This window comes from Zootoca vivipara, chromosome 6, assembly GCF_965207765.1.
Source record: "Zootoca vivipara chromosome 6, rZooViv2.hap1.1, whole genome shotgun sequence".
Lineage (NCBI taxonomy): Eukaryota > Metazoa > Chordata > Lepidosauria > Squamata > Lacertidae > Zootoca > Zootoca vivipara.
In genome coordinates, this window is record NC_142589.1 from 91,217,291 (window position 1) to 91,234,569 (window position 17,279).

The 17,279-nt window shown below is 43.3% G+C and overlaps 1 protein-coding gene across 1 annotated transcript; it reads left to right on the top strand.

Annotated features, from left to right (window-relative positions):
* The first annotated feature begins 10,752 nt into the window (after window positions 1–10,752).
* LOC118086035 (mast cell protease 1A-like) lies at window positions 10,753–14,449 on the top strand. The gene is made up of 5 exons (XM_035117245.3): window positions 10,753–10,882; window positions 11,355–11,502; window positions 11,754–11,889; window positions 12,752–13,003; window positions 14,315–14,449. Exons 1-5 carry the CDS (start codon window positions 10,822–10,824, stop codon window positions 14,447–14,449), a joined length of 732 nt encoding a protein of 243 aa, XP_034973136.2. The 5' UTR covers window positions 10,753–10,821.
* Window positions 14,450–17,279: the final 2,830 nt, after the last annotated feature.

Below are 17,279 nucleotides of genomic sequence, written 5' to 3' on the forward strand. Positions count from 1 at the left end.
TCTGTTAGGGCCAGATAAGGAGACTGGGGAAAGGAGAAGCGGATTGAACCCGGAATTGGCAGAGCTGCCCATCCCTTGCTGGGGCTGATGGGAGCTGCAGTAGAACAACATCTGGAAGGCCAGAGGTCCCTAAAAAATGAGACAAATGGGATGATGGCAGCCGTAACAGCGTGAAGCATTTGCTCGCTTGCTGTGCTTGTAGCTCTTGTGTTGCAGAACTCAAGCAGGGAGCAGGATGGGGAGGAACCTGGGATGAGCTACCTCTCTCCCTGACCAACCATTGGGCTCCCTGATCTCCGTCCCGCCCATCCCAAGGGACAGCAGCTGCCAGTAAAATCTTTGATATGGGGAGAGAGCCTTTAGCTTGGTGGTAGATCCCCTCCTTTGCATGCAGAAGGTCACTGTTTCCATTCTGGGAGCCTCTAGTTCAGGCATCCCCAAACATTGGCCCTCCAGATGTTTTGGACTACAATTCCCATGATCCCTGACCACTGGTCCTGTTAGCTAGGGATCATGGAAGTTGTAGGCCAAAACATCTGGAGGGCCGCAGTTTGGGGATACCTGCTCTAGTTAGAAAAGGACATGGTCCACAATAGATTATGCCCACTGGGACTGGCGAGGAATGTGCAAAGATTCAGCACAGAGCAAAAGCAGGTTGTCTTCAAGCTGTGCATAGTTAAGCTCTGGAACTCGCCTCCCAGCCTCCCAACATTCATCATTGTCAGACGTCTGCAAGTTCTACTGTTGCATGGCCAGGCCCCCAGACTCACCAAACTCCTCGACATAAGAGAAAATAATCAGGCAAGACACAAAACATTGGGGCTAGCCACCTTCATGGCACAGCTGAGGCAGGAGGGCACAACTGCTACTTATGGGGCAGTGAACTGCGCAGATCGGCTCTTGAAAGTGCCCTTTAAGTGGTTCAGAGAATCTTAGAGTTGGAAAGCAATCCCAGGCTAAACATACCCGTCTCCTTCAAGCACTCCTCGTATGGCTGTTTCCAGACCCTTGATCAACTTGATCTAGACATTTGACTTCTGTTGATGCTGCCTAGAATAGCATTAACTTTTTTTTTTTGCTGCTACATCATACTGTGGGCTCATAATAAAAAAATCCTTCAGGCAGCACCTTAAAGACCAACTGAGGAATTCATTGCGGCAGACGCAAGGAAAAAAAGGGGAGTAGTGCTTTACATCAAGGAAAAATGGAATCCAGAGCTTTTATGGACAGATAAGGAAGGGAGAATTGTGATAGTGAAAACAACAATCGAAGGTGAGAAATGGGTTTGGGTGGGCCTATACGCCCCCAATGGGAGCAAGACAACCTTCCTAGAAAAACTGGAAGTTCAATTAATGAATCAAATTGATGTCAAATACATAATAATGCGGGACATGAATGGAATTATTGACCCAGAATTTGATAAAAATGGCAATAAAGGAAGGAAAAGAGTAACGAAATTACCTAAAAAATTTACCGAATTGACAAGAAATTATAACTTATTGGACGCATGGAGGCACAAGAACCCCATAAAAAAAGAATTTACTCATATATCAGCCCGTCACCAGACAGCAAGTAGAATAGATATGATATGGTTATCAAAAGAACTAGCATTAAGAGTACAAAAGGTAGAAATTGGCCCCCAAACTATATCAGATCACAATCCAGTGACCATGATTTTAAAAGAAGGAAAAAAAGTAAATAGTTGGAGATTAAACGTATTTATGTTAAAAGACCCAAAAATAATAAAAGAAGCAAACAAGAAGCTTAAGGAATTCCTTGATCTGAATAATAACGGTGAGGTAGAATTATCTACAGTTTGGGATGCGGGGAAGGCGTTTATGTGGGGGTATTTTATCCAGCAGAGCGCAATATTGAGGAAATCCGAAAGGTCAAAAAAAGAAAATCTTTTGCAAGAAATTAAGAGAAAGGAAAAAATACTATATAAGAAATATGATAAGCGGACAGAACAAGAATTGAAAATTTTAAGATCAGAATTTGAAAGGATAATTGATCAGGAGCTCGAAAGACAATTATAAATATGGGAGTATAGGAATTTTGAATGGGCAAACAAGCCGAATAAATTATTGATGTGGCAAATCAAAAAAAGGAGAAATGAGAGAATAATAAATAGGATCAAATCGGGAGACAAATTTTTTGATAAAACAGAGGAGATCATGAAAGCATTTCACAAATTTTACGAATCATTATATCAAAAAGAAGAGATAAATCATCAAGAAATTGATGAGTTTTTTAAAAAATACCAACTGCCGCAAATCCCACCGGAAAAAAATAAGATCTTTGAACAGAGAAATAACACCCCTCGAAATAGGAGAGGTAATAAAAGCTATGAAAAAAGGAAAAGCCCCGGGACCGGACGGATTCCCAACAGAATATTACAAAATATTTCAAGAAACCTTATTAGCCCCACTTAAAGACCTAATAAATAATATTCTAATAAAAGGAATTACCCCCAAAACATGGACAGAAGCTCAAATCATATTAATACCCAAATCAAAAACAGATATGGATTTGCCAGATAATTATAGACCAATCTCACTATTAAATAGTGATTATAAAATCTTTACCAAAATTATAGCTAATAGATTGAATATTATATTGGAAGAATTAATACACAAAGATCAGGCCGGATTTGTAAAAGGAAGATTTGCCAAAGATAACATTAGGAACACAGTGAACATTTTGGAGAATCGGAGAGACAAAGGAGCAGCCCTCTTGGCCATTGATGCGGAGAAGGCTTTTGATAGAGTTTCCTGGATATTTATGATAAAAACAATAGAAAAATTAAAATTGGGAGAATATCTAGAAGGTGCAATAAAAGCAATATATAAGACTCAGAAAGCCAGTATTTTAATAAATGGAAGACCAACTAAGAAAATAAATATAGAGAGAGGCACTAGACAAGGTTGCCCATTGTCGCCTATCCTTTTTATATTAACACTGGAAATTTTATTTAAAAATTTGAGAGAGGAGGAAACTATTAAAGGAATAGTAATTGGGGAAAAAGAAGTTTAAAGTAAAGGCTTTCGCAGATGATATTATAATAACCACTGAAGATCCAATTCAAAGTATCCCTGCGGCAATAGAAAAAATTAAGGAATATGGGAAGCTAGCAGGTTTGAAAATAAACTATGAGAAAACCAAAATGTTGGTGAAAAATTTGGAAAATAAAGAGATGCAGGAACTCCAAGAAAAACAGGCCTAAAAATTGATAAAAGATTAAAATATCTAGGCATCCACACAACAATTAAAGGGATAGACTTGGTGCAAGAAAATTATAAAGAAACTTGGAAAAAAATAAAGAAAATTTTTGAAGTATGGAGTAAATTGAAATTATCAATTATGGGACGAATCTCACTGATCAAAATGTGTGTGATCTCTAAAATGAACTATTTCAAAATCTTCCGATTTTAGGAAAAGAAATTTTTTTCAAAGAATGGAGAAAAGATGTGGTAAGGTTCATTTGGAATGGGAAAAGACCGAGGGTAAAATATACAATTATGATTGACCAAAGAAACAGGGGAGGTTTCGGTTTACCGGATCTCGAAACCTATCATGATGCTGTGGCCATCACTTGGATCAAAGACTGGATAGAGCTTAAGAACTCGGACCTCTTGGATTTGGAAGGCCAAGGGTTGCCATTTGGGTGGCATTTTTATTTAATGAAAGACAAGATAAGTAATAGGAATATTTTTATGTTCAATCTAATTAGGAAATCCCTATACCTAGTTTGGCAAAAGTATAAAAGATATTTTGAGCCTAAGACCCCTTGGTGGGTCTCGCCACTAGAATTAGTCGCAGTTAGAAGAACAAATATGGAAAATACCTGGCCCACTTACAAAACAATATTGGAAGAAAAAGAAGGAACAATAAAGTTAAAGGACTATTCGGAACTAAAAAATTATTGGACCTCTTGGCTACAATATTTTCAAATACATCAAAGATTGCAATTAGATAAAAAAAAATAGGATTTGAAAATAAAATATCAAAATTGGAAGAGATTTTATTGGTAAACCAAGATAAATATATTTAAAAAATGTATCAAATTATGCTAAAATGGAAGACAGAAGAGGAGATGACCAAAGATTATATGATTAAGTGGGGCCAAGATTTGGGAAAATTAATCCCAATACAAAAATGGGAGAACTTATGGAAACGTGACTCAAACTTCACACCTAACCACGACTTGAAAGAAAATATCCTAAAAATGCTAAACAGATGGCACTTGACGCCACTAAAACTGTCAAAAATCTATCCAGGGGTTAGTAACATATGCTGGAGGTGCAACAAGGAAATTGGTTCATTTATCCATATGTGGTGGAACTGCAGCATAATCAAGGGGTTTGGGGAAATGTTATACAAAGAATTAAAAAAAATATTGAAATACTCCATTAAGAAAAGTCCGGAAATGTTTCTTTTGGGAATGTTACCGGAGGATGTCAAACCGAAGGATAGGTGCATAATAATGGTGCATCCCCTTCATGGATCAATGCCTTGTCGTGGCGAAGGGGCTTGAATAACTCAGAGAAGCTATGAGCTATGCCATGCAGGGCCACCCAAGATGGACAGGTCATAGTGGAGAGTTTTGACTAAACGTGATCCACCTGGAGAAGGATCTGGCAAGCCACTCCAGTATCCCTGCCAAGAAAACTCCATGGACAAAGACAATAGGCATATAAAAGTTATGACGCTGGAAGATGAGCCCCTCAGGTCGGAAGGCGTCCAACATGCTACTGAGGAAGAGCGGAGGACAAGTACAAGTAGATTCAGAGCTGATGAAGCGGCTGGGCCAAAGCCGAAAGGACGCTCAGTTGCGGATATGCCTGGAAGTGAAAGGAAAGTCCGATGCTGTAAAGAAAAATATTGCATAGGAACCTGGAATGTAAGAACCATGAATGGCGGTAAGCTGGATGGGGTCAAAAATGAGATGACAAGAATAAATATCGACATCCTGGGCATCAGTGAATTAAATGGAAGGGAATGGGCGAATTCAGTTCGGATGACTATCATATCTACTACTGTGGGCAAGAATCCTGTAGCAGAAATGGAGTGGCCCTCATAGTCAACAAAAGAGTGGCAAAAGCTGTAATGGGATGCAATCTCAAAAATGACAGAATGATCTCGATACGAATCCAAGGCAGACCTTTTAACATCACAGTAATCCAAGTTTATGCACCAACTACCGGTGCTGAAGAAAGTGAAATTGACCAATTCTATGAAGACCTACAACACCTTCTAGAAATGACACCACAGAAAGATGTTCTTCTCATTACAGGGGACTGGAATGCTAAAGTAGGGAATCAAGAGATAAAAGGAACAACTGGCAAGTTTGGCCTTGGAGTTCAAAATGAAGCAGGGCAAAGGCTAATAGAGTTCTGTCAAGAGAACAAGCTGGTCATCACAAACACTCTCTTCCAACAATACAAGAGACGACTCTACACATGGATATCACCAAATGGACAGCATCGAAATCAGATTGATTATATTCTCTGCAGCCAAAGATGGAGAAGCTCTATACAGTCAGCAAAAACAAGACCTGGAGCTGACTGTAACTCAGATCATCAGCTTCTTATAGCAAAATTCCAGCTTAAACTGAAGAAAGTAGGAAAAACCACTGGGCCAGTAAGATACAATCTGAATCAAATCCCTTATGAATACACAGTGGAAGTGAGGAACAGGTTTAAGGATTTAGATTTGGTGGACAGAGTGCCTGAAGAACTATGGATGGAGGCTCGTAACATTATACAGGAGGCAGCAACGAAAACCATCCCAAGGAAAAGGAAATGCAAGAAAGCAAAATGGCTGTCCAACGAGGCCTTACAAATAGTGGAGGAGAGGAGGCAAGCAAAATGCAAGGGAGATAGGGAAAGATACAGGAAACTGAATGCAGATTTCCAAAAAACAGCAAGGAGAGACAAGAGGGTCTTCTTAAATGAGCAATGCAAAGAAATAGAGGAAAACAATAGAATGGGGAAAACCAGAGATCTGTTCAAGAAAATTGGAGATATGAAAGGAACATTTCGTACAAAGATTACCATAATCAAGGACAAAAGTGGTAAGGACCTAACAGAAGCAGAAGACATCAAGAAGAGGTGGCAAGAATACACAGAGGAATTATACCAGAAAGATATGGAGGTCTCGTACACCTCAGGTAGTGTGGTTGCTGACCTTGAGCCAGACATCTTGGAGAGTGAAGTCAAATGGGCCTTAGAAAGCACTGCTAATAACAAGGCCAGTGGAAGTGATGATATTCCAGCTGAACTGTTTAAAATTTTAAAAGATGATACTGTTAAGGTGCTACACCCAATATGCCAGCAAGTTTGGAAAACTCAGCAATGGCCAGAGGATTGGAGAAGATCAGTCTACATCCCAATTCCAAAGAAGGGCAGTGCCAAAGAATGCTGCAACTACCGCACAATTGCGCTCATTTCACACACTAGCAAGGTTATGCTTAAAATTCTACAAGGCAGGCTTAGGCAGTATGTGGACCGAGAACTCCCAGAAGTGCAAGCTGGATTTCGAAAGGGCAGAGGAACCAGAGACCAAATAGCAAACATGCGCTGGATTATGGAGAAAGCTAGAGAGTTCCAGAAAAACGTCTACTTCTGCTTCATTGACTATGCAAAAGCCTTTGACTGTGTCGACCACAGCAAACTATGGCAAGTTCTTAAAGAAATGGGAGTGCCTGATCACCCCATCTGTCTCCTGAGAAATCTCTATGTGGGACAAGAAGCTACAGTTAGAACTGGATATGGAACAACTGATTGATTCAAAATTGGGAAAGGAGTACGACAAGGTTGTATATTGTCTCCCTGCTTATTTAACTTATATGCAGAATTCATCATGCGAAAGGCTGGACTAGATGAATCCCAAGCCGGAATTAAGATTGCTGGAAGAAATATCAACAACCTCAGATATGCAGATGACACAACCTTGATGGCAGAAAGCGAGGAGGAATTAAAGAACCTTTTAATGAGGGTGAAAGAGGAGAGCGCAAAATATGGTCTGAAGCTCAACATCAAAAAAACCAAGATCATGGCCACTGGTCCCATCACCTCCTGGCAAATAGAAGGGGAAGAAATGGAGGCAGTGAGAGATTTTACTTTCTTGGGCTCCTTGATCACTGCAGATGGTGACAGCAGTCACGAAATTAAAAGACGCCTGCTTCTTGGGAGAAAAGCAATGACAAACCTAGACAGCATCTTAAAAAGCAGAGACATCACCTTGCCGACAAAGGTCCGTATAGTTAAAGCTATGGTTTTCCCAGTAGTGATGTATGGAAGTGAGAGCTGGACCATAAAGAAGGCTGATCGCCGAAGAATTGATGCTTTTGAATTATGGTGCTGGAGGAGACTCTTGAGAGTCCCATGGACTGCAAGAAGATCAAACCTATCCATTCTTAAGGAAATCAGCCCTGAGTGCTCACTGGAAGGACAGATCCTGGAGCTGAGGCTCCAATACTTTGGCCACCTCATGAGAAGAGAAGACTCCCTGGAAAAGACCCTGATGTTGGGAAAGATTGAGGGCACTAGGAGAAGGGGACGACAGAGGACAAGATGGTTTGACAATGTTCTCGAAGCTACGAACATGAGTTTGACCAAACTGCGGGAGGCAGTGCAAGACAGGAGTGCCTGGCGTGCTATGGTCCATGGGGTCACGAAGAGTCGGACACGACTAAACGACTAAACAACAACAAGTTATGCAGTAGCAGCTGCCAGGCTGCTAGTTGCAAAAAATTGGAAAACCTCAGAAATTCCCAGTAGAGAGGAGTGGCAAATCAAGGTACTACAATATTATAGATTAGCGACGAGATATGAAGAACTCAAAGGAACAGATTCAGAAACAACCATAAAAATTTGGAAACCATTTATTAATTATATAAAAGATAAAATGGAAAACCCAAACCTGATCTCAGATATCTAAAGGTTCTATCATAAGTATAACTGTAAACGATTTTCATCTATATGTCATCGATAGTTTGTGTAACATGACTGGTAGTGTGTAATATCTTATATGGAAATTAGGGAGAAGCCCAGTACAGGATAGGAAGTCTTGAGGGACGAGGGGTAGGGAGGGATAGGAGGGGGGAAAGTTGGGAGGGCTGGGGGGGGAGAATAATCACATGACATCTCTATTATTGTTGTATATCTTTTTAATCATTTGTACATTATTGTTCCTTTTTTGAAACCAATAAAGATTTTTCTTAAAAAAAAAGACCAACTAAGTTTTTATTTTGGTATGAGCTTTTGTGTGCATACACACTTCTTCAGATACAGTACACTGAAACAGAAGAGCCAGACCCTTATGTATTTTCAGAGGGTGGTGGGGGTGGGTGGGAATGGGTGATGGGCTGATAGGAGTGGTAAACCTGTTGATGGCTGTTAACGACTGCAATAGGTCCTGCAGGGAAAAAGCAAGGGCTGAGGTGCTAAAGATAGCTTGATCATGCATAATGAGATAAGAATCCTATGTCTTTGTTCATCCCAGGTGGCTCCATGGTTTTCAGCTTGGTAATGAGTTCCAATTCAGCAACTTCCCTTTCCAGTCTGTTTCTGAAAATTTTCTGTAATAAAACAGCTGCTTTGAGATCTTGTATAGAATGTCCTGGGAGATTGAAGTGTTCTCCTACTGGTTTCTCTGTCTTGTGGTTCCTGATGTCAGATTTATGTCCATTTATCCTTTGGCGTAGGGTTTGGCCTGTTTGTCCAATATAGAGAGTTGAAGGGCACTGTTGGCATTTGATGGCATACACAATGTTAGAAGATGAGCAATTAAATAGTCCTGAGATGGTATGTTGGATGTTGTTGGGGCCAGTAATGATGTTGTCCGGGTGTATGTGGCAGCAAAGTTGGCATCTGGGTTTATTGCAGGCTCTGGTACCAGTGTCCATGTTAAGTCTGGTGGTTGTATTATTGTGGGTGAGGAGTTGTTTAAGATTGGGTGGCTGTCTGTAGGCAATGAAAGGTCTTCCTCCCAGAGCTTGAGAAAGGGAGCTGTCATTGTCCAGGAGAGGCTGTAGATCTCTGATGATGTGTTGTACTGTTTTAACTTGGGAGCTGTATGTGATGACTAGTGGTGTTCTGTTATTTTCTTTTTTGGGTCTGTCTTGCAGCAGGTTCTCTCTAGGTATCAGTCTGGCTCTGTTGATCTGTTGTTTAACTTCATCAGGTGGATATTTTAGTTCTAAAAAGGTTTGCTGTAGATCTCTTAGGTGAGATTCTCTGTCTGTAGAGTTGGAACAGATGCGGTTGTAACGTAGGGCCTGGCTGTATACGATGGATTGTTTGGTATGTTTGGGATGGTAGCTAGAAGCATGGAGATATGTTTGTCGGTCAGTTGGTTTTCTGTATAAGGTGGTGTCTATACATCCATCCTGTATTTTTATAGTAGTGTCCAAAAAATGTATTTCTTGCATAGATTGGTTCATTGTTAGGTTGATGGTGGGGTGAAAGTCATTGAATGTCTGGTGGAAGGTTTCCAGGGTCTGTTGTCCATGTGTCCAGATAATAAAAATATTGTCAATGTATCGTAGGTACAAGAGAGGTTTGAGTGGGTAGGAGTCTAGGAAATGTTGTTCTAAATCTGCCATGAAGATGTTGGCATACTGTGGGGCCATGCGGGTGCCCATGGCTGTGCCGCTGATCTGGAGGAACAGGTCATCACCAAATTTGAAGTGGTTGTGGGTAAGGACAAAGTGGCCGAGTTTGGTAGCAAAGTCCGCTATGGTTTTATCTGAAATGGTGTTCCTTATGGCTTGTAAACCATCATTGTGTGGGATGTTGGTGTATAGAGATTCCACATCCATAGTGGCTAGTATAGTATTGTTAGGAAGATTGTTCAAAGATTGTATTTTCCTCAGAAAATCTGTGGTGTCACGTACGTAGCTGGGAGCACTGATAGCATATGGTTTCAGAACAGAGTCCATATAGCCGGAAACACCCACTGTAATGGTGCCAAAACCTGAGATGATGGGGCGTCCTGGATTTCCTGGTTTGTGTATTTTAGGTAGAAGATAGAAAGTTCCTGGTCGAGGTTCCGCTTGTGTGTTTGTGAGGATCTGTTCTTGGATGTGTAGGGGTAGCTCCTTAACAATCTTGTTCAGTTCTTTTTTGTATGCTTGTGTGGGGTCTGAGTCCAATTTAAGCTCATGTTAAGCTTGTGGTCCACCAAGATCCCTAGATCCTTTTCACATGTACTACTATTAAGCCAGGTGTCCGCCATGCTATATTTGTGCATCTGAATCCAGTTTCTCATCAATCCTTGACATGTAAGACCATATGAATTCAGCGCAGAAACACCTCCACCTCGAGTCTCTTAATCAGTTCACTAAACAGACAGAAAAGTCTCTTTGCCCCTTTCAACCAAGTGACCATAGAAACCATTAGGAATCCAGTGTCCTGTCAGAAAGAAGGGCAGTATACAAATTTAATTAATGGAGGAGGAGGAGGAGGAGGAGGAGGAGGAGGAGGAGGAGGAAACAGCCACTTGAGTTTGCCGAAAGCTGGTCTCTGATTTTCTTTTAATGAATTATCTTCACTCCTCTGATTTCGTAAACTTTTGCTTTAAAAATCTCCAATTCCAGAATGACCCCCTTTCTCATTTTCTCCAGTCTCCATATCTTACTATCTGATTGCCGTTAGCCACGTAGCTAGCGAGAAACGATAAGCCTGCCTATCAGATCTCAAGTCTAGACTGTGGCTTCCTAGGGAAGGTGGAATCCAGAGGGTGGAGGTCATAAAAGCTAAGGGGTCAATAGACTGAAGAGTTAAGCGCCAGGCATCTCCGTCCTTGGCAAGCATCAAGATGTGGAGACTCCGCCAGGCTCTTCTGCTGCTGCTGCTGTCCGTCTCCTTGGCTCAAACAGGTGAGTACAAGCACAATGGCAATTGATGCACCATGGCATTTCTTCTCTCTGAAATCCTCCTCCCAGTGGTCATTCCTCCTCTGATCACAATTTGACTCTTTTGTCCCAGGCACGGTGGTTGTCTTCAAGGGACTCCCACGTGGAAGGGGTGATGTTGCTAGCAGACACCTTTGTAATGCAGAGTTGGTCCGCCAATCATAATAATGACATTATGAGACTCGTATCTCAATTCCAAAATGAGCCACTCTTGGTATTCTGTGCAGGAGAATCCTCAGCTAGTGGATGAAGGGGTCTTCTTATGGCTGCTCTTTACTTTTGCTTCGCTAACTTCCTTGCTAGGAAAACCAATTGTCAGCTCATTGGGACGGTGACCTGTCCCTTCTGTCCCCCAATAACTTTGAATGTGTGAGAGACTCTCTGGAACATGCAAGGAGGAGCAGCAGGAGCTGATCTCTGCATACGGTTCTTGCAGATCCATTGCGGAGTCAGATTGTTGGGGGGCACAAAGCCAAGCCCCACTCCAGACCCTACATGGCTTACTTGAGGGATCCCAAGGGCTGGATCTGTGGCGGATTCCTGGTGGCACCCCAGTGGGTAATGACGGCTGCACACTGCAATCGGTAAGTATCACAAATGCCTCCTTGATTTTTAGCAGTGATGGTCATAGAATCATAGAACTGTACAGTTGGAAGGGACTCCAAGGGCCATCTGGTCAGCTAAAGCATCCATGACAGGTGGCACCCTAACCATCAAGGGCCAAGCTGGTTGCATGGACGCGCCAAGGGATGGAGTGGAGCCTGGTCTTTTGCATGGGGGCCGGGAGGGGATTGAGTCCTGGGATCTCGGACACTAACTGATGCTCTGTTTCCAGCACCTATAGTGTCACCTTGGGGGCACATAACATCTCCTTTAAAGAACCCTCTCAGCAAGTGTTCAGCGTTGTGGCTAACTACGCGCACCCTGGATATAACAAAAAGAGCAAATCAAACGATATCCGTCTGCTCAAGGTAGCTTTGCTCCAAGCAATCTCTCCTTCTATCTATCCCCCAAAGTCAGTGATCCTGAAGGCAGAAGGAGCCAAGTGTCTCCCTCTGTCCCAATGTGTGCAGCATAATGAACTAGACAATGGGCAGTTTACCCTGGCATTGGGTGACCGAACGTCCCGTCTGGGACAGCCCTGAAATCATTAAATTCGGAGTAGGCAATTGCTTGTAGGAGCTTTTATCTAATTTTCAGAATATTGTTCTAAAAGTGGTTTCAGTTGTATTCTTTTAGTATTGAAATGTTTGCCACAAAGCAGGTGGGGTGGGGGTGGGGGGTGCAGTGGAGAAGCCCCATCGCATTCGGAAGACTCTTGCTGGTACAACCATCCAGTTCAGGGGTCAGCAAACTTTTCAGCAGGGGGCCAGTCCACTGTCCCTCAGACCTTTTGGGGGGCCGGACTATATTTTGGGGAAAAAATATGAACGAATTCCTATGCCCCACAAATAACCCTGAGATGCATTATATATAAAAGGACACATTCTACTCATGTAAAACCACCAGGCAGGCCCCACATATAACCCATTTTAAATAAAAGGACACATTCTGCTCATGTAAAAACATGCTGATTCCCAGACGATCCGTGGGCCGGATTTAGAAGGCAATTGGGCCGCATCTGGCCCCCGGGTCTTAGTTTCAGGACCCTTAACTAGTTGAATGTGGGCCATTAATACTACCCATACTGTATTATTATCATTCAGTATTATTAATACAGTCTGGTACTCCCCCCCCAAAAAAGTGCCCCATTTTAGAGGCACCAGACTTCCCCAATGACTTCCTTGAGCAGCACTAAATCAATGAGCTCTCTCCCATCTCTTCCTTCCGCAGCTGAATTCCAAGGCTACTCTGGATGAATATGTTGACATCCTGAACTTACCCAACTCCAAAGGTGACCTCTCCAATGGGACCCCCTGCAGTGTGGCAGGATGGGGCCGAGTTTACACAGACTGGTCACCAGACACACTATATGAGACCAATGTCACCATCTCTGACTGTAGTCACTACGGGATACTGTATCCTAACATCGATGGTGGGAAGGTCTGTGCTGGGAGACTCGACAAGCCAGGGACTGTTTTCAAGGTGAGAGTCAGCAGAAGCAGTGAGTGGCAGGATCAGAGGTGGGGGAGCTGCACGCATTCCCCAGTTATGGATCCCACCCTTCTAAGGGATCCTTCTCTCCAGCAGAAGATACATGGGCAGATGCTGGTCTACTTATACCTGGTCTCAGGGACGTAGGAAGGGGGATACGGGGTGTGTGCTTCACCCCGGGTGTCATCCCTGAGGGGTGACAGAATGGCACACCACGGGGGGAAGCACTTACCATGGGCCCTGGCCAGAAGCATGCCTGAGCCACTCTTCTCTCCTGGGAGTTTCACGGTGGCTTGGGGCCCCACACTGCCCAAAACGGCAGTGTGGGGTTTATGTCTGCCAGACGGACTCTGTGGGCAGCTCTCTGCAGCGCCTCCCTGGGTGGATCGTGGCACCGCTCCCCTGGGTGGCTTGCCCAGCCCCCCCCCCCATGCTTGCATCGCTGTGGGGCCCCTGTGGGCAGCTCACCCCGCCCCCACTGCTCCGGGTGCCAGAGCAGCTAGCTATGCCCCTTCCTGGCCTGACCAACCCAGTGGCTTCATAGAATGTATGCCAGTTCCCAGGGGTGGATGTCGAATGATGCTATTCATTTCTATGCTTCACAGGGGCTCCAAGGGTCCCTAAAAGGGAAGCTAGAGTTATTTAGGCTTGCATCCTACTAAAGGCTCCTGCACAATTCTTCTTGTCACGCTGCTTTTCCAGGAGAAAACCGCTCTGAGGAGCTGAATCGGAGCAAACAAGAAAGGAGTTTTCTGCAGATTGCTGTTTGTTCCGATTTAGAGCTAAAGAGCTGGTTTTCCCTGGAAAAGGAGTGGGGCAAGAAGGAAACTGCTCAGACGGGACAAGCGAGCCCTATGTCCTACTGAGAGCAGACCCACTGAAATCAACACTTGTTGTGTCTCATAGTATCATGGGATGCTGCCCTGGGTCTGATCCTCATTTTAAACACAAGCAGAGCTCATTTATGCTTTCTGAACTATTAGCAGAACTGAAAATCGGTTATCTTTTATAATGGCCAAATAGTTATCCACTCAAATAATATATACATAAAGGAATGCATTAGCAGACAGAGCACATATAAATGCATATATTGGTAAAACTATGTACAACTATGTACAAAAATGCATTTGATTAGAAAGACATTGTCCTCTAAAATGTGTATATCAGGGGAAATGTCCACCAAGATATCTCCAACCAACAGTAACTTGGCAGTTTGCCCTGGTTCAAGCACGAGAGTTGGCCACAATGTGGATCCAAATCTTCCCCCAGCTGCCATCTTTGTTCTCTCTCTCCTCTCCACAGGGTGACTCAGGTGGCCCCTTGGTGTGCGATGGTGTGGCACAAGGAATCGCCTCGTATGTCTTTCCCTGCCCTCCAGCAGTTTACGCTCGCGTCGCCCACTACCTTGATTGGATCAATAAAACCATGAAATTGTGAACAGAAGAAGCAACTGCAGTGACATTGTGGCTTCTTCTTGTTCTAATGCTTCTGCTTGCATGAATAACCTGCTTGGCTTGCATTCTGCAACAAAACACACACAGAGATGGCTGCGAAAAAGGAAAATCTGTCAGATGTTTTATACAGGATGGTGTTTGGGCAAGTGCCTTCATTGCCTCCCATCCCCTTACAGAAAATCCCTCCTCTCACCCTCTTACCCCCTTGTTTCCACCCTTGTTTCCCAGCAGCCCTCTTCCCGGGATCTTTGCTCCTCCAGGTCTCCTGTCCTCAGGTGACCCAAAGTCCTTTCCTCTCCTTTAAACCCATTCTGCCCCTTCTCTCTCGATATCCCCATATTCCTGGAACTCTCTCCCTGAGCTCCACAGACCTCCAGCTCCCTCAAGCAGCTCCTTTCTTCTCCCTTCCTTCCCCTAATGCAGGCATGGAGGACCTGTGGCCCCCAGATGCTGGAGTCCAGCAACAGCTGGAGAGACAAAGACTGTCCAAACATCTGGATAGCATCAGGTTCCATAGGTCCTCCTTTAGATCAAGAGAGGGGGACCTGTGACTCACCAAATGTTGTTGGACTCCAACTCCCATCAGTCCTGGCTAGTTTAGCCAATTGTGAGGGCTGATGGAAGTTGAAGTCCATCAACATCTGGATGGCCAAAATATCAGCCACCTCTGCTTTAGATGATTCCTCTGGCTCTTCCTCCTAGAGCCCCACAGACCTGCCATTGGAACCTGCATTTTGGGACAAGGTCAGGTCAAGCCTCTTGAGGTTGAGGAATGTGGGACGTCGTACTCTCAGCCAACAGGGAAGGTTTCTATCCCATTTCTAAAGGGTTTCCTCTGTGCATTTCATCAGCCTCCAAAAGACTATTCTAACCTCTAGGATTCCTGGTTACAGGTAGGTAGTCGTGTTGGTCTGACGTAGTCGAAACAAAATAAAAAAATTCCTTCCAGTAGCACCTTAGAGACCAACTAAGTTTGTCATTGGTATGAGCTTTTTTTGTGCATGCACACAAAAGCTCATACCAGTGACAAACTTAGTTGGTCTCTAAGGTGCTACTGGAAGGAATTTTTTTATTTTCTTTCGTCTAGGATTCCTGGACACTGTTCCGAGAGACCTTGGCACCCCCCAAAATTGCACACAACATTTCATGATTTACCGTTTCACAAAACAAACTCCTCTAGGCTGCGGGTTATGATCTATTGTAGGGATGGAGGAGATATTTCATTCAGCCTGGATTGAAAGCTGAACCTACACTTTCTAAAACAATGCATAAACCAAAACACAGCCATTTCCCAAAGTTCACATTTCTCCAATTTTTGCAATTCACGTCTCCAGCCAAGTCATGTGCGTGTGAATGCACATAATGGGAGTAAAGTGTGTCTATTAATGCATATAATAGTTTTAAAGGGGGAGGGGGAAGCATACCCAAAATGCATAATCTTAGGGCAAATTGCTTTGCAGAAAATGTGAATATTCAGCACATTGCATACAAAAAGTGTGTATCACAAGAAATTCACATTAAAATGCTGATGAATTTTCACGAGTTTTTCCTTTTAAAAAAAAAAGCCCGCAACTGTATACAGAATTTGGATAATTGAACTTAAATGGCAAACTTATGTGGATAACTGGGAATTGGAAAAAGAAGAAAGGGGCTAGGAGGGCAGAGGAAAACATGAATCAGAATTAAGGTACCAATTCATAAAATAATAAAGTTGGAAGGTTGTTGTTGTTTAGTTGTTTAGTCATGTCCGACTCTTCGTGACCCCATGGACCAGAGCACGCCAGGCACTCCTGTCTTCCACTGCCTCCCGCAGTTTGGTCAGACTCATGTTCGTAGCTTCGAGAACACTGTCCAACCATCTCGTCCTCTGTCGTCCCCTTCTCCTAGTGCCCTCAATCTTTCCCAACATCAGGGTCTTTTCCAGGGAGTCTTCTCTTCTCATGAGGTGGCCAAAGTATTAGAGCCTCAGCTTCAGGATCTGTCCTTCCAATGAGCACTCAGGGCTGATTTCCTTCAGAATGGAGAGATTTGGTCTTCATGGGTCATGGCGAAAGGGCTTGAATAACTCCAAGAAGCTATGAGCTATTGCCGTTCAGGGTCACCAAAGATGGACAGGTCATAGTGGAGAGTTTTGACTAACCGTGATCCACCTGGAGCAGGAACTGGCAAGCCACTCCAGTATCCCTGCCAAGAAAACTCCATGGACAAGGAGTTGGAAGGTACAAGGGCCATATAATACAACCCCCTGCAATGCAGGAATCTTTTGCCCAACGTGGGGCTCGAACCCACGACCCTGAGAGTGGCTCCCTATTTGTGGAATGCTCTCACCAGAGAGGCTCGCCTGTCGCCTTCATTACATATCTGTGGCCTTTTAGATGTGTTTCCTGGAGGGTGTGTGCTATTGGTTTGTTTTCATTCTTGTTTTTGTTTCATTATGTATTCTTGCGATCTCATTTTGTATTGGATGAAGGGCTGGCATTACCCCCATAATAATAATAATAATAATAATAATAATAATAATAATAATAATAATTTATTATTTATACCCCGCCTATCTGGCTGGGTTTCCCCAGCCACTCTGGGCGGCTTCCAGCAGAAATATTAAAATACAAAAACATGCAAAACAAGGTTCCAGTCAGCAGCATTATCCTGCCTGCCAGCAGGTGTTCACTTCCAGTCTAATAATAATAATAATAATAATAATAATACATTACAAATTTTATTACTGCCACAGACTAGCATAAGATACAAAAATGGAAATAAAATAAGGTACACAAGACTTAAAGAAGAGAGAAATGAAGGCAAATAGTTAA